Source organism: Miniopterus natalensis, chromosome 4, assembly GCF_054644295.1.
Source record: "Miniopterus natalensis isolate mMinNat1 chromosome 4, mMinNat1.hap1, whole genome shotgun sequence".
Taxonomy (NCBI): domain Eukaryota; kingdom Metazoa; phylum Chordata; class Mammalia; order Chiroptera; family Miniopteridae; genus Miniopterus; species Miniopterus natalensis.
Genome location: NC_142084.1, coordinates 54217876 through 54244878, shown reverse-complemented (window position 1 = coordinate 54244878; position 27003 = coordinate 54217876). Strand labels below are relative to the sequence as shown.

The following is a 27003-nucleotide window of genomic DNA, read 5'->3' as shown; positions in this document are numbered from 1 at the left end:
GCCTAATTTTGGAAAGAGGCACATAGATTCTGAGAAGAAGAGATAATAGTCACAGTCTATTAATCAACTGTATGTGCTTTCTGTGATCCTTTTATAAATAAATCCTAAATCCTTTTATGATAGTGTATTAGTTCCCACACGGGGATTATCCTAAGGATCTTATAAATGGGCAAAAACAAGTCTACTTTTACATTTGGTTCTGTAATATTGTTTGCATTATGCACTACCTTATTCCCTTATGAGAACTCATTTATTTTAAAATCTATTGTTGCCCTGGCTGGTGTGGCTCAATGGATAGGGTGTCTGCCCATGCACCAAAGGGTCATGAGTTCAATCCCTGGTCAATGGCAAGTACCTTAGTTGCAGATTCAATCCCCAGCCCGGGTTGGGGTGCCTTGAGGGAGGCAAACAATCTCTCTCATATCGATGTTTCTCTCTCTCTCACCTCTTTATCTCTCTCTCCCTCCCCTTCTCCCTCCTTCTCTCCCTTCCACTCTAAAAAAAAATCAATGGAAAAAATATCCTCAGGTGAGGATTAACAAAAATAAATAAATAAAATTTATTATTTCTGACACATGTAACCATTCACTTTGCATCGGAACCATCTAGGGTGCTTTAAAAAAAATACCCTGGCTTGGGCCCCACTCTCAAAATTCTGTTTTAATTGTTCCAAGTTTGAGCCTGAATGAGTATACTTTTAATTATTCCCAGTTAATTAGCAGGAGTCAGTCAGAATCACTACATTAGACATGGGACAATCTCTTTAAACAAAGTGGTATGTGATAGTTTGGAGATAAAACAACAGATTCCATCTGGGGAAGAACTTTCTCTAATTCCTCTGGTACTCTGGTTAGAGAATCTGGTGGTATTAAACCTCCTCTTCAACAGACTTGGGTGTTTCAGATGGTAAGGACTATAGCTATGTCCTTTGAACATTTATGTGCCTTAAGATATGTACTTCCAACAAAATCTCATTCCTTCTCAGCAAGTGTTACAGAAGGGATCCTGTAAATTGGAGTTCTTACCCAATCCTTTACTTGGAGGGGATAATAAGGAGTTTCCTAGGGCTGAAATAATAGTAAGGAGTTTTTACAGATCCTGCTGTGAGCTTTTCCACACATTAAAACAAAAATGCCAGCCCTGGCTGGTGTGGTTCAGTTGGCTGGGCATCCTCCTGTGCACTGAAAGGTTAGTGGTTCAATTCCCAGTCAGGGCATATGCCCAGGTTGCATGCAGGAGGTGGCCAACCGATGTTCCGCTCTCATATTGATGTTTCTCTCCCTTCTTCTCTCTCTAAAAATCAATTTTAAAAATTCTTTAAATATATATATTTGAAGAATATATATACTAGTCAGCCTGATCTCCATACTCTGCTCCTGGAACCTTAAGAGGATAGGCATTTGTATTAGTACCCCACAAATTGAAACAGCACAAATTAATTATTTTAGCATTCTATAGGTTAGAATTCCAACACAAATCTCACTGGCTAAATTCAAGGTGTTGTCAGAGTTGTGCTTCCTTCCAGCAGCTCTACGGGCAAATCCATTTCTGTGCCCTTATGCAGCTTCTAGGGGCCACATCTTCGCTCATCGCCCCCTTTCTCCATCTTCAAATCCAGTTATGGCGGGTTGAGTCCCCATATCCTACCATTCTGAGCTTTTTCTATTGTCACATTTTCCTTGGACTATGACTCTCTTGCCTTCCTCTTTTAAGGACTTTGTTTATGTTGAACCCACCTGGATAATCCAGAATCATCTCACTATTTTAAGGTCAGTTGATCAGCAACTTTAATTCCCCCTTGCCATGCAACCTAATATTTTTATAGATTCCAGGGATTGAGTTGGGAGCAGAGACATCTTTGGGTGGCCATTATTAGGCCTACCATAAGTTGCTTAAGTCATCTTTTGACCACAATTGTTACATGCATTTTTAAAAAGCCCTTTGTGGCCCTGCCAGCAGGGCTCAGATGTTAAATATTGACCTATGATCCAGAAGATTGCGGTTCAATTCCCAGTCAGGGCACATAACCAGGTTTCGGGCTCGATCCTCAGTCGGGGGCGTGCAGGAGGCAGCCAATCAATGAATCTCTCATCATTGATGTTTCTATCTCTCTCTCCCTCTCCTTTCCTCTCTATGAAATCAATAAAGATATATTTAAAAATAATAATAATGATAGATTTTGGTACATCCATATCATGTAATATTGATATTAACATGAATTAGTTGATTTTAGAGATATTCATGATATACCTTTAAATAAAATACAAGTTTCAAAACAATATGTATAATCTCATTTTGAAAGATTAAAACAAATGTATATTAATAAATGCTTTTATGTTTTTTTGAACTTACAGAAAAATGTAGATGATATTTGTAAAACTGTTAATATCAGCCTCTTGTAGGCCTATGTAAGCATAGGGCGAGTTATGGACAGAGACAACAGACCTTATTTTTGTACACTTGTGCTATTGGGTTGTTGCAAGGAGCAAATAATTTTTTGTTCTTTGAAAGAGAAATCCAATAGAACATTTAATACAAGAAATAAAAAAAATTCAAATATTTCAAATATTCTTGTAAAAAGAAAAGAAAACATTAAACTTTACAGAAGTGTATAAACCAGAAAGGGAAACCACTGGGTAATCCTCTTAATCCAGGTTAGAGTAACTTGCTGTATTTACTCAACAATATATCAAGGACATCTTTCTATATAAATGAAAATAGATCCTGATGACCCTTTTTAGTGGCTTCAGAATATTCTATTGTTTGGATGTATTGTAATTTATTTAGCCAAGTCCTTATTGTTAGAATTCACATTATTTCTAGTTTTTCTGGTTATAAAAATAATGGTTATCCTTCCATAACACATATTCACCCACTTCTTTTAGAAGTGAACTTGTTGGTATACATATGGCTAGTGTGCCTTCTACAAAGACTGTAGACTATTCCCGCTAACAGTTTATGACAGAAGCAAAAGTAATTGTCTAAGGAGGTATCTGACTAACCATTCTTCATGAAAGCAGCCAAAAAGAATTTGCTAGTTTAGCAATTAGCAAATGTTTTCATGTTTCTTTTCTGTACAAAGGGACAGTGGGTAGAACTAGAGTTATTGTGCATTCAGACACCAAAATTCCTACTGACTAAGTGGGGTGGAAGGGTCACAGGAGGCTTGCCTAGAAGTGAGAAAATGGGGAAAACAAGTCTTTTGCCTGGAAATTGAAGAGTACATTAACGGATGCAGATTTTCTCCAGTTTGCCAGGTTGCGCGACTTGCAGTGCCATCTTCTGGCAAAGCCCAAAACTTTCAAATAACATGCTAGGAATAAAGTTTGTCTTTTAAACCAAAGAAGGGCAGGAGAACCCACAGAAGGTCTTGGTGCTGGTGTGTTGGGGAAGGAATGAAGGAGAAAGGAACAGGTTCTCTGAAGCAAAGATCTGAATCATTTGACCTTTGAGGTCTCTGGCAAAACCTGTGGCCTCTCCAAGCTACATACAACTTGTGTACAACAGATACAACCTCCAGTTGGACTGTCCTCCTTCAGCTTCAAGTTTGGAATCTCCAGTATCTCGGGGTAAGGCACTTGAGCCATAGGAATACCCAGGACAACACCCTTATTATAGGAAAATATATTTCTATCTTAGAAAGGCCTGCGATGAGGAAAGGTTCTTAGACCACCAAACCCTTCAATATACCTGCAATTAATTTATACACACTTAATTGTATAGGTGTAGAAAATCGCATTCTACCTTAACTTTTTTTTCAAGACTTTTAAAAGTGCTTTCTTGTTTTAATCATTGAAAATATACTAGAAAAAGGCTTTCTTTTCAAAGCAAAATTACTTTTAAAAATGTGGCATCCTTAAATAAAAGTCTTCAGATTTAAAAAAAAAAAAGTTATTTTCTCCGTGTCGTATGTCTGGGACAAATTTATAATATGCTTTATTTCAAATCGTCTTCTAGTAGTGAGTTCTCGCTCTGCGGTACTATTCCAAACCACACATCCCGGTCTTTCCAACTTTCCCGCTTCTGTAACTAGTCCCGGCTGCTGCACCCTGGCCCCGCCCCGCCCCGCCCCGCCCCGCCGCTCTTTCCCAGCCACCTCCACAGCCCGCTCGCTTCAGCGCGCTGACGTCACACGCCAGCGTCAGCGACGCGCCGGCCGCTCCCCCTCCGGCGCTCGCCCCAGGGTTTAGGCGCTGTGGGGTGCTGTCTTCAGCCGGGGTCCCCAGCACGTCTCTGTATACCCCAGAATCTAGAGGGGGCGTTGCGAGGCCGGAGGACGTGGCGGGCAGGTAGCCTCCCTGTCCCACATGCCCCCCCGCCCCCGCTGAGGCCACTGGCAACCACCGCCGAAGTTGGCGAGGCGGTAACCGAGGCACTCCCCCTGCTGCCAGCCCGTTTCCAAGGGGCTCAGAAACCAGTTTGTTTTTCCCGACAGTGTGTACCTGTGTCACAGGGCGTTGCCCGAGGCGGGAGCGAGCCAAACCCGAGCGGTCAGCCGGAGGCTGGCGTCAGGTGTGCGAGCCCCGCAGCCCCCTTTCATTGCGCGCCGTGAGCTGCTGCTCAGAGGACTCGGTTTCTCTTTCAGGCTGTCATTTTCCAAGTGCGGATGATGCCTCTGCCTCATTAAGTCCCGTAGGAAGGCGGCTGCACCTAGACTCTTGCTTATAGATCATCACCGCTATTCCTACCAACGGAGGTGAGTTGCACTTCGGGGAAGCAATGATATATATGCAAAATGGCAACATCATATTGGAAACCAGGGGACCCTGCTTACACTTGCTTGTGTCGAGATTGCATGGATACCTTGAGTGCACGGAAAAATAATACCCTTATCTCACTAGAATGTTAATTCTCTAAGGAACAATATGTATTGCAAAGCAGTAATAGGACATTGTTTAAACATGTATTAAAGTAATAGAAATCTTGGTATGGATAAGCAATCATTTACAGGCTTGTATGTTGCCTCCAATCTTAAATTACATATAAGTTTAATTAGAAAACGAATAGCAGTTGGTTCGCCTATAATCTTGTATTTCAGTTTCCATAATTTGAAACAAATTTCCATATGTAAGGCATTAAAAGTTCTGCTTTCAGAGTTCATCATAACTCATTTACATACATATATAGGCCTGTATATAGGCCTAATTTTTGTTCTCTAAGATCGACCCCCAAGAAGCAGAAACATTTTTATTGCCATTCTAAATTACATCAGAAATATTTATGAAGGATTAAAAGTAATATCCAGTATATACTAATAGCCTTTTCTTATGATGCAGCAGTATTGTAGAGATGATGGAGGAAGCCAAATATGGAGAGAAGTAGTCCTTTGTTTCTAGTTATTTGTCTGGTGTGAGACGATCCACAGAACTTCATTTAAAATTGCCCATTGTTCTAGGTGAAAGGTAAGGAGCCTATTTTGTGGGAAAACAGGTTTTTGCACAGCAAAAGTCACCATTAGTTTAGCAAGGTTTATGGAACTTCGCCACAGGAGTTCTTTTGAGGTCATTTTAATAATACATTGACATTGAATTCCAAGTAAACTTCACTATGTCTAATCTTCTAGCTTCTAAGTCATGGTCGTGACACCATTTCATGAATGTAAATTATTTACATGTTGGTATTTTCTACTAGGGAAGCTGTTAATTGTTGCCTGAATAGACTTACAGAGAAGAAAAATATTTTGGGGGGAAAATCTAATAGGAATCCCATTTTTGCTTTCTGCTTTTTTGAGTAATGAGAAATAAGGCAGGAACTTTCCTTACTGAGAAGATAAATTTACCCTCTCCCATAATCCCAAATGATATCTTTATTTTGGGAGAACTATATGTATGGATTGTAGCTGGGTACAGTACCATAAGGATGTCTTAAAAATCAGTTGACATTTGTTTACCAATGTTTCCCTTTAGGACAACTTGTCCATCATATAACTGAAGAGATTTAATGTTCGAGATTGGTGGGGATACAGTTTTTCATTCATATATTCTGACATTTTTTATATTTGGTGTACAGAATATTATTAGGTCAAACATTGCTAATTTGTGGCTTAAATAAATTCTTAGTAAAATGTAAGGAAAGATGTCTGGTTTGACTAGAGGCAAGATTTTTTTTTTTTTTGAGCATAGTTGACATACTTGAAAAGAAGAGTGATACCATATAGAAAACTTTGGATGTCGGAATTAGAAGTTTGGAAATGGGGAACTGTTCAAGGATTTTAACCAGAGAAATTGATTAAGGTAGCATTCCTCCTACTTCTTTCTATCAGTATTTATTATTTTTAAACTTTAATTTATTGTTTTGAATAGATAATACATTTATATAGTTTAAAATTCAGAAGGTATAAGAAATTGAAAATTCATCTCAACTACTCAGTTCTCTTCCCTGAAGGCAGGCAATATTACTAGTTTATTTTTTATCCCTTCAGAGGTATTATTTAATCTATACAAGGAATTATATGTGTGTGTACATGTAAGGGTTATATATATATTTGTACACATGTATAAGTAAATGTAAGCAGAAATATACACACATATTTCCTTTTAATACACAAAGGGGAGTGAGTATGAACTATTTATCATTCTGGTACTTAGAAATTAATCTATAGCAATATAAATGTTGCTTCTTTCTCTCTGACTTGTTGATGGATATTTAAGTTTTGCCATTTCAAACAATGCTGCAGAGGATAACTTTGTACATGTCTGATTTTCATATATTTGAAAATGTTTATAGGGTAAATTCCTATAAGTGGAATTTCTGGGTCAAAATGACTGAACATTTATAATTTTGGTAGATATTACCAAATTCATATCCCTCAGTATTTGTTTCAGTTTGTATTCTCACCATACTCTGTTTTCTTACATAGTACAATAACAAAGTTTCTGAATTTTGCCATTTTGATAGCTAAGAAATGCTATCTCTTGTACTTTTTTTTTTATCATGGTAAAATATATGTAACAAAACTTACCTATTGTACTTTTAAAGTGTATTTTTCTTTATGCACAATTTTTAGGAATGGACTAACTGACAAAAGAGGAATTTATATGCAGACTTTTAGACTCCTTGTATTATTTTCCCTCCTCTTCAGGACTTTGGCAGCCCTAAACTCTGATCTCTTTCTCCTCAGACCTCTCTCTCCTCAGCCCATTAAGACTGTTGCTTTCTACTTAAGCTCCATTCTGCTTGCCACAGTTTGGAAAATGACTTCAGGAAAAAGGCTGGGGTAAATGTGGAACTGCCTAGTATGTTCCTACCTTTCAATGATTATAGCCCCTCAACTCCTGTCTGTTGTTTTATATATTTTACTCAGTGTTTATGATTGTTTTTGGAGGTGGAATGATCTGATATGAGCTACACCATCATGGTTGGAACGTACTCTCACCATTTCCTATGTAGACTTTCATTTAATCTCCCAGATTGTACAGGCATACCTCGAGATATTGTGGATTTGGTTCCAGACCCCTGCAGTAAAGAGTGTCATAATTTTTTTCGCTGAGAGTGGGTCTTGCCTTCATTTTGTAAAAAATGCAACTTCTGTGAAGCTCAATAAAGTGAAGCACAATAAAATGAGGTATGCTTGTATATGGCATTTCCATCCTCAGCTGTGCCATGTATCCCCAATCTAGAGGAATCTCTAGTCTTCTGCCAAACTTCGGGAGAGGGCTAATCACCTGTTGGGAGAGGTGGGGGGCAAACTGTGTATCTAACTGCTTCTTACATGGTCACCCAATTTTGTTTTAGTCCTAATATTATCCTCACTCTCAGAGGCACCTGGTGCTTCCAATTATTGAGCTAGTCTGTAGTGGGAATTGACTTATTTCCCACTGCTGGTTTGGGATACAGCTTTCTTTAGTCTCCCAAGTCAGTTGCTGCTTGTTTTTGTGTTTGTCAGCTTCCAGAATTTTATTGCTATTGCTTTCTTTCCTCTTCTGCCAGTTTTATCCCTTTAAAGTTGTGTTAGGTTTGAGGAAGAAGTAAAGATAAGTATGTATGTTCATTTGATATGTTTAACTGTACGTTACAGTTTATTTTTTGACTTTTTAAAGACAGGCTAAAATAATTACTCTCATGGCTTCTTTTCATTTTTCTGAAGGAAAGGCTTTGGCTATATCTCTCTGTTATTTCTACTCTTTGTGGCTAATAATACAATTCTAAACAGTGTTGAAGTTTCCTATTTTCTGACCCACTTAGCTCTTTTGTTTTCTCCTTGAGTCATAGATTATTAGAGTTGGTAGGGCCCTTAAGATAGCATTATGTTTAAGTAATTAGTGTTTTTAGGTGAAGTATCTAAGGCTCCGAGAAGTCAGGTGGTTTGCTTTTGATCACGTAGCTTTTAGTTTCCAAATCCATTGCTTTATTTGTTATGTCACATAAATCTTTGGAAAGCTCAGGTATCAAAAACATCTTTGATTTTATGCTTCGAGTATCTTCTATATCAGATATGTATTATGGAGATTAAATTGATATAATTGTTAGAGACCTTAAGAATACTATAAAGTTGCTATTGTGATTTTTATTTGATGTTGGAAGCTGAAGCATAGAAAGGGCTTGATCCCTTGTGGGGGCCGTGTGTGAAGTGGCTGATCCGTGTTTTTCTGTTATTGATGTTTCTAGCTCTTTCTCCCTCTCCCTTCCTCTCTCAATAAAAATAAATAAATAAATAAATAAATAAATAAATAAATAAATAACACATTTTAAAAAGAGAAAAGGGCAAACATTTATTTGTAATCTGAGTTTATTACAATAATGAAATTAGAACAGGATTTTTATGTTCCTTCAGTTACATGTTATGATTTCGGATATGTAAGCCTATACAGTAGATTTTATTATCTTATATTTCATTTGGTTTGAAAGTATTCTAGGTTTGTAATTCAGCTGAGAAGTCTCACAACTAGGAAATAAGTACCTTGGTTAAAGATATTGTAAGACAGTGAAAGTAATCTATCATGTTTTCCCTTTTATTTCCTCTAGTGTACTACACTAATGTGGACTCTGTAGAAAAGGAGGGTTGTCAGTTGCTCTGAAACTCGTTGACCACAAATCTTTCATTGTTCACAAAGGTGTCTGCAGTTCACATTATTTGATGGCAATTAGAGTCATCCTTTTCTACCAGGGCCAAATTCTACTCTACTGAGTTGTCAGAACCACAATGCTCAGTAATGCGGTAGGCAGCAGAATGCAATATTAGAGACTCTTGGAGCTTCTATCCTGTTAGTGTGGACCCTTGAAAGGAACTGGCAACTAACTTTTGTGACAGGGCCAAACTGACTTATTTTATTTTTCCTTGGCACAAGTTACAAAATAATGATGACTATGAAATAACCTCATTATGTGATTATTATTTAATGTAATTTGACTTAATGAAATTTAGTTTTCTATGATGAGTTTATCTTGATTTTTTCTTTTCTAAATAGCATAGTAATGTAATATACTTTCATGTCCTGGAGAAATCATTAAATTCTGGCTGGTACCCAGATAAACATTACATTATGCCATTTGCTTAAAGTTGGATTTGAAGGTGTTTGAAATGACTTTTCTACTTTAACTCGCTGATAATGCTGTAGTGCTATCATAATGGTTAATTTCCTGTTTCTCTTAAAGTTGCTAAAAGGCTTGTCATTTCTTATAGAAATTTCGAAATGGAAAATGGTTATAATGTTTTCTAAGATAGAAGAAAGCTCTTTCCTAGAAAATTTTTTAAGGAATTGATTTTTACAATTTCAGGCTGGGTTCTAGCCGTTAGTCTTATAGACCTAGAATATGAATTTTATCATAAGGAAATTGGATCGTTTCTTAGAGGCAAAATAAAATTAAACAAATTTTAGTATTGATAGGTGAAATGAGAACATGGATTTGTTCATTTGCAATGAGAAATATGGTAAACTGTCACAGAAATTTTAATATAGTCCTCATGACAAGCCCACTTTCTCCCAGAAGGGAATCATATATAGAAAGCCTGCTTGAAATGAATGGGAATAGAAAAGAGCAAGTTAGGTGAATTAAATATTTATTAGTTTTAGATTAATGTAGTGAATTCATGTATCTCCACAGTAATGGTGATCTTGCCAATAGGCAGCGCTAATGACTGCTTGTTCGACTTTCTCTCTCCCTCTCCTTCCTTTTCCCCTCTCTCTCATTTTTTTAAAGCTTTCACTACCTAGCATATTTGGCTTCTGTCTCCACCAGTCTTCTGAAATTATTACTAAAGCTGTTAATGACCTTAATCAAATATTTGGTATGGTAACAGTCTAATTATACCAAAAGCAGAAACATAAAGAAAAGATTGATAACATTTGCTCATATTGTTAACAGAAGGAAGAGGGCCTCGTCTCCCCTAGTTGCTTGTGGGTGTGGATTTCTTGTGATATCCCAAGAAAAAGAATTTTCTGAGACTGATGCGGGAGGATGAGGTTTGGTAGAAAGCTTTATTTCCATGGAATTAAATCCCTGAATTTCCTAAATCCCATTCCCATTTGTCCCTCCATAAAAGAAGTGTAGCTGGGGCTTCACTAGAGCTATGATCAGAGCCAGTGTCCAGAGTTGCCCTTCATGTCTGCACAGTCCAATCCAGCATCAGGCTAGCTTAATTTGTGTTTCCCCACTGCAGTTCATCACTCCATTGCATGTGGAGTCCTCAGGGCCCCATGGTTTTGGGGAAACATGGGCAGGAGCAAAACAAAAGAGCCCACAAGCCAAGAAGAACCAAGAGTGGGGAGCAATTAAGAGAGAGAATTCCTGTGTTTTGGGGGATTATGTATGCCCAAATTTTCACAGGTTTGCAGTGTCCATGCCCATTCTGCCCAACTGTCTCTGTCCCCAGGTTTGACTAACAGGCACATACCTTCCCTTTGTCACTCCAGCTTTGCTAGGCATGCTTCTATCTTTGTTGGATCCCTTTCCCCAGTGTTTTGCAGGGAATAGGCCGGTGGTTCTTGGGGAGTGCAGAGTTGCAGTTTCCTGGTGAAGATGCCCAAATGACATGCCTATAATATCTGGCCTTTCCTTTACTCATTTCCTATTATTAATAAGTAGCTAATTACAACAGTATCAATATAAAAATAAACTTTTATATATAAATAAAGTTGAAAAGCAAATAGCATAGCCCTGGCCGGTGTGGCTCAGTTGGTTAGACCATTGTCCCCTGCACCAGAAGCTCATGAGTTTGATTCCTGGTCAGGGCACGTTCCTAGGTTTCGGGTTTGATCCCCAGTCAGGGGCATATGCGGGAGGCAACTGATGATGTATCCCTCTCACATCAATGTTTCTCTTTCTCTCTCTCTCTTTCTCTCTCTCCCCCTCTCTCCCCCCCTTCTCTAACATCAATAAAAAAGAAGCTCTAATATTAAAAAAAAGAAAGAAAAGCAAATAGTATATAAGGAGAAAAGAATTTATGACAGAGAAGGGCTCACATCTTCATTAAAGGAGCTTTTACAAATTAATTTTAAAAAGACTATCCCAGTAGAAAATGAACAAAGAACTTGGATGAAATGTTCCAAAGATCAGAAAAGCAAATGTTCAGTAAACATGGATGAATTTTTAAAATTCACTGGTATGCAAAAGAAACTTCAAATAAAAATAAGACACCATTTTCCCTATCAAACATAACAGCAGCAACTGAAAGTGACATGGTACTCACTGTGTGCCAGCACTGTTCTTAGTACATTGCTGAAGTTAACTAATTCTCCCAACAATTCTGTAAGTACAGACTGTTTTTATCCATGTTTTACAGATGAACAAACTGAGGCACATGAAGATGAGTAGCTTGTCCAAGGTCACGTAACAAATAAGTGATAAAGCCAGGATTTAATCCCAGGTTCTCTGAATCCAAGGTTTCAATGCTCTTTAACTACTACCTGTTATTGCCTCTCAAAGATGTTAATAAATAATAACCAGTGTTAAAAGAGTACCTAGGAACAGACACTTCTATATACTCCTGGTTAGAATATACATTATTAGACATTTTTGTAAGACAGATAAGCAATATGTTTGAAAACTTTAACATGCCTCATATTCTTTGAACTAAGAATTTTTCCTAAGGAATTTTTATAATAAGTATATAAAAATGTATGTATGAAAATTTTATCTGAAGGTTTTTTTAGAACAGCAAACACTGTAAATTTAAGTGTCTAATAGGGGATTAGTTAAATAACTTGGGGAAATAGTCTTAAGTTTGCATTCTTACTGGAGATAATAAAGCAGTGCTGGTAATTCATATAAGAAAAAGTTTGCTTCTCTCTGTATAGTTAAATATCTACAGTATTTGGCTTTATAAAGCATTCTTATAAAATTGAAATGTCACTGTTTTTCTGTTTTTAGCTATAACTAGGTTGCATGAGTAAAATTTGAGAGAGTTTATTTAACTTTCAGTAGCTATTTAAAATATCTTTTTTAAGTAAACACATCACTAAGGAATTATAGTTTAAATTAAACATTGTAATCGTTGTAAAACGTGCTTATCTCTGTTAACTGTTACTTGTTTATGTCTAGCATATCAGTTAAGATGTCTTAGAAAAAGAATCATGGAGAAGTATGCCAGACTACAGAAGATTGGAGAAGGCTCGTTTGGAAAAGCCATTCTTGTTAAATCTATAGAAGATGGCAGACAATATGTTATCAAGGAAATTAACATCTCAAGAGTAAGTATATTTTTCATTTGGTTATTCAAGTCATAATAGTCTGGTTACAAAAGGGCTCATCGTTAGAGATTTTTAAAAAAATATGGCAATGTATAACCTAAAGCGGAAGACTGCCGTAATCCCAGGGAGAGCCACTAATTTCAGAATAGTCTGTATATCCTTTCAGATTTTTTTCTGTGATATGTGCTTGTGTTTATATGTCTACTGTTCTGTAACTTAATCTAGTTTGAACATCTTAAAATATTTTTACTTGTCAATTCAACTCATTCTTTTTAACTTCTGGCTATATTTTGTTATTTGGACCATGCTTCATTGTTAACATTATTTTATAACCACTTTCTTACTGATGGAATTTTAGGTTGTGTAGTGATGTTTAATTTAATATTTTCTTTCTTCTTCCATTTAAGATGTCCAATAAAGAAAGGGAAGAATCAAGGAGAGAAGTTGCAGTGTTGGCAAACATGAAGCATCCAAATATTGTCCAGTATAGAGAATCATTTGAAGGTCAGATAAATTTTTCAAGAGAGTTCCAAAAACTCCTAAGCCATATGACAACTTTTGGATACATTCCTTATGAGGAATCTTTTTGTGAATGCATTCACAGGAAGAAAAGTATATAATTTTTGCTTCAATATGTATACATAGGAGTATCAGCTTGATTCTAGGATAATACATCACACTATTCCTGTGTAGTGTAATACTGGCTCACTGTTATTATGATTTGTTAAAAAGAAGCAATGTAGTAAGGCAAGATTTGGACAAAGAGGAAACAGTAATTTACGTCTTTTTAAGCTAAATTCATTTAAAGTGCTACCATTGTTGTTACTGAGAAAATGTTCTGATCTTTAGAAAGTATCCTGCTCATTAGTATTCTTTTGTATACCTCACTATTAAATATTGAGGAAGGCTGAAAGTGTTCTCATTGTCTTCAAATGTCATAGCTGTATTGCTGTTCTGGAAATGTATTCCATTATATTTGTTAATGCAGGATCTACGGTAAGGCAAAGCTTCTCTAAAAGCAGGTCAAGGTTGTTTATTGAAATCCTGTTGAAGTCATTCTCATTATTATCATAAATCTCTATAAATTATAAAATAGGAAGATAATCTAGATTGAAGTAGAAGGTAGTTTAAGTGACTGTTTCAGGGTCACATCACATACCAGTTTCAGAGTCTGAATTAGAGCTAAAGTATCCTTGCTCCCAGATAACCTTGGTATCTAGTAAAATAGAACATAGTTTTTAAAAAAATAAGGATTATTTAACACATTATGCCATAAGGTATTCAGATTATGAGGAGTACAACGTTAACCTTCTCTTCCTTTGCAGGACATTTTAAAATTTATCTTTATTTATCTTTAATTTTCTTTATCTTTCCCCCAGTATTTATTGTTTAGTTTCTATTTTTTCTTTAATCACCAAGATTTTAGTATTTTAAGTTAAAAGATTTGAATGTATGTCAACAAATACTCCAACAGGCATTTTGTGTTTATGTTAAATGCTTCTTATAGAAACATCTAAATAATTCAAAAGGGGTAGCACATTTTTTAAAGAAGGTTTTATTATTACTACTGTTTAATTTTAAAGGAATAAATGTTTGTGGTAAACATATTTAAAGAAATACAGACATGCATGAACCCTGTGTTCTCTGTTCCTCCCAGTCAGAAGTAGTTTAGTAAATGTTAGAAGCGCTATGGGCCAGTCTTCCTCACTTGGGAAGAATAAGCATAGTTTTACTCTTTTATGAGAATAAGTGTAGAGAGAAGCATTCAGAAGTGTCTACCCATGGAAAGAGGCATGAAAGTACTATAAATAATAAGTATAAAAATGTGCATTTTAAACTTACAATATTTTCAACTTAAAATGGGTTTATTGGGACATAGCCTATCTTAAGTCAAGGAGTATCTGTATATCTGTCTATAAATTGTCTGTATTCCAGAGATGTTTGGGTCAATGTGGACACCACTATCCAATAAGATGGTGTATTCTTGGTAGAAAAATAAATAATGATGGAGTTATTAACCCAAGTTATTGTTCAGTCTGTGTGATCAGTATACCTTGACTTTGCACTCTAATTCTTTTGAGTGTGGTTCTGGTTGTGGTTTAACAGAACACAATTAATTAATTGCTACTTTTTATTAAACCTTTTAGTACCTTTATTTTATCTATGCTTTTGCCACACATGATAAAATATGGAATGGAATGTTTATATTTTGTAGAAAATGGCTCTCTCTACATAGTGATGGATTATTGTGAAGGAGGGGATCTTTTTAAACGAATAAATGCTCAGAAAGGCATTTTGTTTCAAGAGGATCAGGTGAGTTAGCATGTAGGAGACTGACTCTTCCTCCACAATGTTATTTAGAAGTAATTCATAGTTTGTTTATATATGTATTTATTTATAACTACAAATGCTAATTGTAATTACTAGGGCAGTTCAGTATCCTAATATCTTAGTCACATCTGTTCTAATTAGCTCCCACCTTAGTTTGGTTCCCCATCTCATTTCCTGTCTAATATTGTTATATGTGTAAATATATATCCAGGGTGTGTATATATGTAAAATACATATATTTATGTATTTTATGTCTAAAAGCTAGTATTATATTGGTTTGTAACTCCACATTTTGTTTTCTACACAATTTAAGAGACTAATGCTTTTTAAAAATTACCAGTTTATGTTACCAAAAGATGTAATTGCATAAAGATGTAATTTTGTGACATCAATAACTGAAAGGAGTTGGATTGAATGTAAAGGAGCAGAATTTTCATGTTATTGAAGTTAAGCTGGTACAAATCCAAATTAAGTATTATAACTAGGATATTAAATGTAATCCCCATGGAAACTGCAAATAAAGTAGAAATAGAATATATGGAAAAGGAAATGAGAGATTAATTTAAATGTTTCACTGCAAAAAGATAAACTAAACACAAAGAAGAGAGCAGGGCAAGAAGTGAGGGACAAAAAAGCTACAAGGCATGTGTAAAATAAACGGGAAAACAACAGAAATAAGTTTCTTCATATCAGCCTTAAAAAGGAAGGAAATATACTACAACATGGATCAACCTTGAGAACATTATGCTAAGTGAAATAAATCAGTGACAAAAGTACAAATACTGTTTAATTCCACTTATATGAGGTACTTTAAGCACTTAAAATCATAGAGACAGAACATAGAATAGTGATTTCCAGGGACTGGCGAGGAAGGGGGTATGGAGATTACTGCGTAATGAGTGTACAGTTTCGGTTTTTCAAGATGAAGAGAGTTCTGGAGTTGGATGGGTGATGACGGCTGCACAACAATATGAATGTATTTAATGCTGCTGAACTATGTACACTTAGAAATGGTAAATTTTGTGTTATGTGTATTTCACTGCAATTGAAAAACTCCCCACATGAATGTTGTACAATTAAGAGGATCCTTGGCTCTCTCTTAGTTAAGGAATCTTTGTTCAAAAAATAAAAAATAAATGCACAAAGCAGAGAAAATGATTCTGGTGGACATGGAATATCTGTTTTCTGGGCAAATTACACAGAAGGTAAATAACAAGTAAGCTATCACCTCTTATTAGAAGCTCTAAGATCATTTGCTGTTCTAATAGACAGAAAGCCAACTTCTATTTTTCTGTTAATATATTTGACAGTAAAAGTTTATCAAGTCTTTTTTACTTTCTTAATAAATAAACCCATCAAAACTGAGCATTCTTTAGTAAATTTTGACACATTACTGTCCAAGGAACCTGAATTTTGGAGCAGGGTAAGTGGATTGCAGCACTGTTTTAGTGCTTTAAGGTAATTTTTAGTAGTGGAAATAAGTTGTACATACAAAACTAATTCTGACAGTGTATAATAATTACTGTATGGTGTTTGGTTAGGCTGGCTGAACATTTCATAACATTTGAATCTGAAAGCCTTTTGAGCAAGAGAATGCCATTATCCTGGCAGTATTGTGTAAAAATTAATATGAATTAATATGTACAAGGAAGTTAAAAGGAGCGCTTAAAACCAGGATTATAATTTAAGAATCTTCCCTCACCCTCAATCCCAACTGCAAGCAATCAACCCCTAATGTAATGAGTCTAAATTGAGATAGAATGAAAGCTTAGCCTTTACACTTGTACAAGTGGTGCCTTCCTCAGCTTTGTTTATACCTTCCATCAAAATTTAGCTCTGGAATCATACCTGTTCAACTTTATTTGTCATCTCCAGGCTGAGTTGGCTCTCCTCTGGGCTTTTTCAACTCTCTGCTTTACTATTTCCCTCAATAGTCTTTCATAGGGGTTGGCAAACTGGCCCATAGGCCGAAGTTATGCTTATTTGCTTGCGTATAGTTTATGTCTGCTTTTACACTACACTGGCAAAGTTGAGTTGAGACCGAGACCGTGTGGCCTGCAAAGCCTAAAAGATTTACCATCTGGCCCATTATAGAATAAATATGCTGACCCCTGGTCTATGAGCTCTTTTATTTACTTTTTTGCTGCTTCCTGTTCCTATCAGGTACATCATTGCTGCTGAATACTTTTGTAAAGTTATAAAGGAGTACAGTTATGGGAGATATGGTAATGAAAAACCCTGTCTTTAAGTTGAGGCATAGGTGATTTCTAGATGTGTTCCAGCTCTACAGGTAGACTGCAAAACAAAAAGACTCAACCGAGTTTGATTTTCAACTTCTTTTTGTACTTGTTCCTGATCTCTCTGTGGTTGAATTAATAATTGTGCTCTCAGTGTACTTATTGCAGTTATAAAGCATTTTATTTTAGGTATTTGTTTATATTTCTGCTACCATATGAACCCCTTAAAGTTGAGAGCACTGTATTTCCTTCTCCTTCCAGTGCCTTATGTGAATATGGAAAGGAACTTAAAAACTTGTGTAGTCCTTAGTAATTACCTATTGAACTGAACTGAGAGGCTTGCTTTTTTAAGAAAATTAATTTTCAAAATTAATTTTAGGTTATTTTAATGTAATATTTGTTCTTTTAAAAAGTAGTGAAGAAGTAAGAGTAAAAAGTAAAGCTTGTTACTTACCTTTCATTCTGTTTTCTGAAAAAATTTTTCCCTGAGGTAAACACTGTTACCTGATTGGCAGCTGTCCATCTGTACTTACTTCCTTTATTCCTTCTTTCCTCCTTCCACACACCACACACTCATATAAAATTATATAGAGTTCAGGTATGTAATATACATAGACATATACTTTAAAAAAATAAGAGTATGCTGTGCATACTATTCTGCAACTTTCTCTTTTTCACTTAATAGTGTATATAGAAGTACTTCATTTTTTTCAGTGGCTGCATAGTATTTCTGGTACAGTGATATCACAGTGTATTTAACCAGGCCCCTTGATAGGCATTTAGGTTTTTTATATTTTTTCGCTCTGACAGGTAGTGCTGGGATAAACATCCTTGTACACACCCTGTTGTATTTGTGATACTGTATCTGCAAGATAAATTTGAAGTTGCAGTTTGCTCTTTCAAATACTACATGAATTTTAAATTTTTACATACTTTGCAAATGACTGTAATTAATTTTCCCACAAATAGGTATGCACAGACCTATTTCCCCACATTCTGACCAACATTGTATATTATTTCATTTTTGTCAAGTTCAGACAGTATTTTGTTTTAATTTTTTTTTAATTTGGAAGGTTAGTATTTTGTATACATGTTTATTGGCTATTTTTTTCTTGTCATTTGTCTTTCCAGTCTTTGGTCCACTTCTTATTTTGGCTGGCAGTATTTTCTCAGTGATTTGGAAGAACTTGTGCATATTAGAGAATTATCAATCTATCATTTATGCTGCAGACATTTCCTCATACAATGATTAAGCTTGATTATATATTTTGTCATGCAGATGCTTTAAATTTTATAGAGCCAACTCCTTTGCCATTCTTGTTTCTTGTTATTTGTGGGTTTTGTGTCATGTTTTGAGAGTCTTGCTTCAATCAAAGATTATAGAAAATTAACCTATGCTCTTTTATTGTATATAATTTTTTTTTGTCTCAAAATGCCATCTGCTTGGAATTGTTTTTGTATTAGATCTGAGGAATAAATTAGGCCTTTTTACTTTCAAGGTGCCAACTCCAGAATGTGTTTATATGTGGGGAATACGGGGAGAGGGAAAAAAGCTAGAGATGTCATCCAAGTTTCCAGCCTCATTTTTTCCCTCTCATAATTTTTATTTATGTTAAAAAAAGCATTATAGAAAAAAGGTATACTTAAAAACAAAGAAGTCACCCACTATCATACTATAATAAAATATAAATTATTTCCATTTTCATTGCTCTCTAGACATTTCTTTCCATATTTATTCTGGTTTATAAGAGATGCTTTAGTAACAGTCTCTTACATTTTAAAGTTAGTATGTACCTTGTACATAATGTGTCAGTTGGCTTGAATATCTATGTAATGTTAGTTACTACAAATTAAAAATAAATTATAGCCTACATTTTTTAGGGTATTTAATTCCCTTCAACTCAACTATTCTTGAATCATTTTAGTAGTCAAGAAAAGAGTACTGTGAAATGTAAATTTAAAAAAAAATGACATCTCATTTTCCCCGTCTAGATTTTGGACTGGTTTGTACAGATATGTTTGGCCCTGAAGCATGTACATGATAGAAAAATTCTTCATCGAGACATAAAATCACAGGTATGTTTATTGTGCTACTAATAACTTCCGAATGAATATAGACATGGAACCAGCATTGCCTTGAGCCAAAATTTTTGAACCCAATACAATATGCATCAGATTATCTGTTTTCTCTCTTCACTCTAACCCCAGAAGCCTTTATCAGCATCTTGTGTTAGATCTCCTGGCTACTTCCTATATCTTCCTCTTTCTTTGTTTGCTTTCTCGTTATAACAGAAAAATATACAAAAAAATAGATGTGTAGAAGGTATATTTTTGAGATGACTTTATCCCATTCTCTTTAATGATAATTTGGGTATAAATTTCTAGGTTGGAAATTGTTTCCCTACAGAATTTTGAAGATCTTGCTCATTTATCTCTTGGCTTCTAGTTGCTGTTTAGGAATTTAAAGTTATCATTTCTTACCTTTCTTTCTTCTCTCTGGAAGATTTTAGGATATTCTCTGTATTCCCACTGTTACGAAATTTCAGTGTTGTGCATTGGTGAGGTTCAGTTTTTATTCATTAAGCTGTGTACTTTTGATCTGAGAATGTGTATTTCTCAGGAGATGGTTTGGAAAATACTTAGCTATATTTTTTCAAATATTATTTCTCTATTACTGTCTTCAAGGTTGTCTTCTGGATTTTTTTCTAGACATATGATGGAGCTTCTTCATCTATCCCTTCAAGTATCTTGTTTCATACTTTATCTCTTTGTTTCTCTGTTGCATTTTAAGTCAGTTCCTCACCTACCTTTTTAATTTTGTATAAACTAGTGCTTATCTATATTTTAAAAAACTTTTTTATATTTATTGATTTTAGAAAGATAGGAAAGGAAGGAGGGAGGGGAGGAGAGAGAGGGAAGAGAGAGAGAGAGAAAGAAACATCAATTTGTTGTTCCACTTATTTATGCATTCATTGGTTGATTCTTGTATGTGCCCTGACTGAGGATTGCACAACCAAGCTTGGCTTATCGGGACAACACTCTAATCAATTGAGCTACCCTGCCAGGGCTCTCATCTATTTTTTTATAATAATTTTTTCTCTTCAAGGTTTTAAAATGGATTTGCATATACATCTATTCTTATATCTGATTGGTTCTTATTTCATAATGTCTTGTTCTTTTTAAATGGACATTTATCCCTGCATCATTTATCTCTTTGCATTTTCTAAACATCTTTTTTAAAAAATTTTTTGTTAGACTGTTTTATTAAATTAATCCTATCTTGAGTAAATTTATGTTCTGATGATTTTGGGGGGCTATTTTTTCTTTGCATTATATTTCTTCATATGTATGATTTGTCCCTGCAACTCACTCATCTTTGCATAGAGGTTCCATGGTTGCCTCACTTAGGCGCTCTTAGCTCCCAGAGTGGGGAGCACAGAGGAAATTTGTTTCCTATGTCAGGGCTGAGTGTCTGTCTTCTTACCTCAGGCCTGCAGCTTCTTTATAGCCTCATAGCCCCAAGATGAATAGTGGGAAGAAGAGGAACTGTGGTGGAAGTTCCACACCCCATCTTTCCTGTTCCCCAACCCCCTGCGACCTAGTTCCATCTCGCCCCATTTTACTCCATCCCTATCAACCTCACTTTGTGTCATCTTTGGCTTTGAGCATGTGCCTGATTCAAGTCTCCTGACTGATACAGATAGATTTTTAATTCGTGTTATTCCACAAACTGTTGACTTCACTGTTTCATAGAGTATTGGAGTTCTGTATTTATAATGTATTGGAGTTTCATATTTATAAATGCAAATTAGTTGGGTGAATTATTGGAAATTAAAATTTAAAAAAATATCCTATTAGTTTCAGGTGTACATCATAATGATTTGATATGTACATTATGAATCGATCACAGTAAGTCTAGTTACCATCTGTCACCGTACCAAGTTACTAAAATATTACTATGTTCTTTATACTGTACATTACAACCCACGACTTATTTTTATAACTAAGTTTGTTGTACCTCTTAATCCACTCACCTATTTTGCCTGCCCCTCACCCAAACCCCCCATTATTGGAAAATTTTGAAGTTAATTTTTTATATTTAGGCTACTTAGAAGTTTTAGACAGTTGACAGAGGGGGAGGTTGGGATTCAGTTTTTTTTAATATGTTTTTATTGATTTTAGAGAGAGAAAGGGAGAAGGAGATAGAGATAGAAACATCAGTGATGAGAGAGTCATTGATTGGCTGCCTCCTCCATGCCCCCTACTGGGGATCGAGCCACAACCCGGCATGTGCTGTGACCTCCTGGTTCATAGGTTGACAACTCAACCACTGGGCGGGATTCAATTTTTAAAGCTCTAGTGAGATACATTTTATATACCATAAAATCCACCCACTTAAAGTGTACAGTTCAGTGACTTTTAGTATATTCACAGAGTTGTGAAATGTCACCACTCTAATTCTAAAAGATTTTTTATCACTCCAAAAAGAAACCCTGTACCTATTAGCAATCATGCCCTATCGCCACTCCACATAGATCTTGGAAACCAGTAATTTACTTTTTGTCTCTGTGGATTTGCCTATTCTGGACATGTTATGTAAATGGATTCATATAATATATGCCTTTGCCAATTTTAAAATTGAGTTATTTGTCTTTTATCATTGCTGTTGAATTGTAAGAGTTTTTATTCTGTATACAAATTCTTATCAGGTATCTGATTTGCAAATATTGTTTCCAATTCTGTGGGTTGTTACTTTCTTGATGGTGCTCATTGATGCACAATAGTTTTTAATTTTGATGAAATCCAGTTTCTATTTTCTTTTTTTGCTTCAGCTTTTGGTGTCATATTTAAGAAATTGTTGCCTATCCCAATGAAGATTTAGTTATGTATTTTCCTCTAGAAGTTTTAGAGTTTTAATTCTTATATTAGGTCTAGGGTCCATTTTGAGTTAATTTTTGTATATAATGTGAGATAGGAGTTTTCATTCATTCTTTTGCATGTGGATGTCGAATTATATCCTAGCATTGTTTAGACTGCATTCATTTTTCTGAAAAAAGTTACTCAGAACTGAACTGTAATAATACTCTGTTTTTTCCCCTCACTTTATAGAACATATTTTTAACCAAAGATGGGACAATACAACTTGGAGATTTTGGAATTGCTAGAGTTCTAAATAGGTAATGTATCAGTTTTAAACTTTGTTCTGCTGTATCTTCAGTAAAATTCTAATTCATGGTGATGTATATATGATAATTTATATCTTTAAGAATCTTAAGCTTCTCCAATAATTTTGTTGTTGTTCTAGTACTGTAGAACTGGCTCGAACTTGCATAGGTACGCCGTACTACTTGTCACCCGAAATCTGTGAAAACAAACCTTACAATAATAAAAGGTATTTAAAATATTTTATTATATTTATGCTTCCTTTAAGTATATTACACTGTATTTATTAGCCTTGAGAATATTATTCTAAAATCATTACATATGTAGACATACATACATTTTTTTATATACGATAAGGGAAATTGTAAAGAAGCTATTTCACCATCTTGCTAAAGGAACTATAGAAAGAATCACTTTAGCCCTAGCTGGTTTGCTCAGTGGTTAGAGCGTCGGGGTCTCAGGTTTGATACTGGTCAAGGGCACATACCTGGTTTGTAGGCTCAATCTTGGTGTGTGGGAGGCAATCAATCAGTGTGTCTCTCTCACATTGATGTTTCTCTATCTTTCTCTCTCTCTCTTTTCCCCCACCTCCCTTTCAGTCTCTCTGAAAAGCAATGGAAAAATATCCTCGGGTGAGGATAAAAAAAAAAAAAAAAAAGGAATCACTTTATTATTTAAATTATATTTGGAAATAGAGGGCTTTCTTCAGTCTTTCTCTTTGTAATAGTAACTTTCCTATTAATTATAATAGTTAATATTTATTGAGCATTTTCTATACAGTGGGCACTGTTTTGTACACTTTCTACGTATTAACTCTCAATCTTAACAGTATCCATTAACTCTTAATCTTAACAATAACCTTGTAAGTTGTTTGTATTAATCCTCCTCCTTTCCTTGTAAGAAGTCAGATGCAGAGAGATGTAAAGTAACTTCAAAGTCCCAGGCATCTGGCTTCCAACCTCAGTTTCTAATTACAGAGCTGTACTGTGGTCACCAGACTGTCTATGTAGATAGGAAAAGGAATTCTGCCACTGAACTCCAGTTACCCTTTATTTTCTGTCACTCTTTCTAATAGAGAAATGCCAACCAAAAAGCACTAGTCTTAATTTTGAAAGTGCTCAGAGAAGCGAAAAGGTAGAAAGTGGTAGCTGGCTGTCCATGTATTTAGGATTGCGCTCTGTCTTCCCTCTCCGCCCCGACTTCTTTTTGAGGAGGAGAAGGAAGCTGTATTTCAAACTTGAGCAGCAGAGGCTGAGGACATCATCCTACCAGTGTATTTTTAAAATAAACTTGTATTCCAGTGATCAGTGTAGTACATTGAATTTATTATCAGTGGATATTCTAAAGGATAACAGCATTTTCTTTGAACTTAAGTAATTTTACATTTTAATGTTACTTCTGTGTCCTGTGGATAAGCCAACTGTAAAAAATATCATTCTTTCAATTAAGAACGGATTTAATCATCCTTTAAAGAATTTTATATAAAATTAATTTTGTGGGGAAAATGCTTTTAAAATGTAATGGATGAGCATCATTGATTATACTTCAAAATTTGTATTTTTATAAATCATTTTAAAGCATTTTATTAATGGTATCATTAGTTTAATGTTTTTGTTTATACTGTTTAATCTGTAACATGTACAAGTTACTAAATAGCTTAATTATATTTACATTCTTTTCCCAGTTGAATCTTTATATTAAATAGATTTTGGTGATTACAAGTTTATATTGTAGATTTTTGGGGTTTTTTTAAATATTAAATTTCTTTAATGAAACTTTAAAATAATTTCTTGAACAACCATTATTTTTCTGATCTGTGATAGCTGCTTTCATCGCTTGGTTATGGTTGAAATTTTAAGTTTTAAAGACATGCTTTATGGAACACATTTTTGCATAGCATTTTCATTCTGGTATTGTTTTTTTTAAATGAAAACATTTTTAAGTAAAATCTGATACAAAAAATTTTTCATTCTTCTATTTTCTAGTGACATTTGGGCTCTGGGATGTGTCCTTTATGAGATGTGCACACTTAAACATGCAGTAAGTAGAAGTTTCTGAAATTTTTTTAAAATTGTGTCAAAAGTGACTATATTTTTGTTTTTTAGAAATGATATGCCATCTTTCAGATGACCCTCTTGTACTAGAAATTTGCTTTGTCAGTTTGAAATTTCTCACCTTCTCTGAAGTATAAATTTTAATTTATTTTTCCTTAATATATATGTATGTGTATATTACATACTGCATGTTATATATTTGTTACTATAATACATATATCATACTTTTTCCTCAAAAATTATTTCTAAAGACAGAAGTAAATTTGCTATCCTTTATTTATTTACTTTAGAGAGAGAGAGAAAGGGAGAGAGAGAGAAACATTTATGTGAGAGGGAAACTTCGATTGGCTGTCTCCCACACCCCTCCTACCAGGGATCGAGTCCGAAACCCAGGCATGTGCCCTAACCAGGAATCAAACCAGCAACCTTTTGGTGCACGGGGCAATGCCCAACATACGGAGCCACACCTGCCAGGGCAATTTGCTGTCCTTTTAATGTTAAATTCATATATGAATTTGATATTTTAGCTTAACAAATTTTATTAGTTTCATTTTAGCAGTTTTAATCAAAACACTCAAATTCTTTGTGTTCAGAATTGAAATTATCTAAGGAACATTTTTCAACATATTTATAAAGGAATTTTTATCAATACTCTTTAATTCAGATTTTTAAAATTTTTACTTTTGAAAACTCTTTTCAGATGGCACATACCATACCAAAAAGGGGAAGTTCTTGTCCTAAATAGGTTGATTTTTAATCACTTTCCATTTCAGAGTTTGCTTTTTAAAAATTCTTCCCCCATTGATTAAACAACAGTGTGTTTTCATTACAGAAAACTTAAGAAAATACATAAAAATATAAGGAAGTGAATATCAAATGTCAAAAGCAGTTTTTCAACCATTAATGACTACTTATAATATTTTATCATTTCCTTTTAGGCTTTATTCTAGAATAATTTATAAAATGAGTTTGTTTTGGTTTTCCCCTTAAAAGTTTAGTTATATTGGGTAAGCATTTTTTTGTTTGTTTGTTTTTTGGTGTTTTTTAGAAATATGCCTTTATTGATTTCAGAGAGAGGAAGGGAGAGGGAGAGAGAGAGAGAAACATCAATCACGTGAGAGTCATTGATCGGCTGCCTCCTGCACGCCCCCTGCTGGGGATTGAGCTGGAAACCTGGGCATGTGCCCTGCCCTGGAATCAAACCTCCATCTTCTGGATCAAAGGTTGATGCTCAACTGCTGAGCCACAGCAGCTGGGCTGGATAAGCAGTTTATAACCTGTTTTTTATTGCCTAATATTATTTGAGGAGTATTTCTTTGTTGTGTTTTTTTCATGTTTGCATACTCTCCTACTGTGTTGCTTTGGATTTTATTTCTGTTCCTTAAGGAAAAAATTATAGACTGACAAAATGATGTGGGATGGTGGTTATGAGATCTATATTTGAAGGAATAGATTAGTTTTTCTGCAACAGTCATTTTGAGTCTAACTCAGAGTATTTTTTTAAAAATTTCTTCATCTACATTTAACTGTCACCATTGCTCCTGTGTTTTAGAATTGTTTACTTTTAAGTGGACATATGAAATTAAGTAATTCTCTTACCTTTGTTTATGAAGAGTTTGTCAGTTGAGAGATAGTTGACAACTCTTTGTAGTGAGGGATAGAGTAATATGTCTTTCTGCAGTTAGGATTTCTTCTTACATACATAAATATTTCTAGACAATTCAATCATATTCAAATTTTATAAACTGAAGGACATATTTTAAATGTGCTAGGAGAATTCAACATTTAACAGAAATATTTTATGTTTGGTATAATCACCGATGCCTAATTTATACTGTTTTGTTTCCTTCCTGTATTTGCAGGGTGGGACAAAAGTAGGTTTACAGTTGTGAGAACACGAAACACAGAGTTTATCTTTGTATTATTGTTTATTAATTATTGCATTATTTTCCATATGAACAACTGTAAACCTACTTTTGCCCCACCCTGTATTAAAAATACATCAATAATATACCACCATTCTATACTTTTTTAGCCCAGATGTCAAAGTTTAATTTTACTTACTATTCAAATGAAATCTTCTTTAGATTTTAAACTGCCCACTTCTGGTTTTGCTTTCTATTTCAGTTAGAGTTTATATTGTGTTTAATACTAAAATATATAGTATTTCCATTGATATGACTTATATTCCCCTTTGGAATATTGGCCGCATTGTTGATTCCATGGCTTTTGGGAGCATCACACACTTAAAACTAATAATGAGCAGTGTTTAAAAGGAAAGTAATTAGTACTTTTATTTATTATATTTTCTCCAAATACTTTTAGTTCTGTAGTTGATTTCTTGTTGTAATTACTACAACAGGAGCACAGGAAGGCAGGTCTTAAATGAAGACCACCAGGTTTGTTTGTTTTACCATCTTTATTATTGTCGTGTTTTTATAAAATCTTTATTACTCATGTCCCATCTCTTAGTGTTTTGAATAAGTAAAAATCTTAGAGCAAGTTATGACATATTATGAGGTATTCTCTTTTAAATATGTTTATAAATAACCAAATGGGAAAAAAATAAACAAGTGAACCTTGCTGTAG

At 34.7% G+C, this 27003-nt stretch overlaps 1 protein-coding gene across 1 annotated transcript in view; it reads left to right on the top strand.

Moving 5' to 3' along the window:
• Positions 1–4465: 4465 nt before the first annotated feature.
• The window catches only part of NEK1 (NIMA related kinase 1), a 93252-nt gene continuing 70714 nt past the window's right edge, over positions 4466–27003 (top strand). The window contains 8 exon segments of the mRNA XM_087816547.1: positions 4466–4696; positions 12481–12629; positions 13037–13133; positions 14845–14942; positions 19190–19273; positions 22307–22374; positions 22503–22589; positions 24346–24400. Coding sequence (XP_087672673.1) covers positions 12513–12629; positions 13037–13133; positions 14845–14942; positions 19190–19273; positions 22307–22374; positions 22503–22589; positions 24346–24400 — 606 coding nt within the window. The 5' untranslated portion in view covers positions 4466–4696; positions 12481–12512.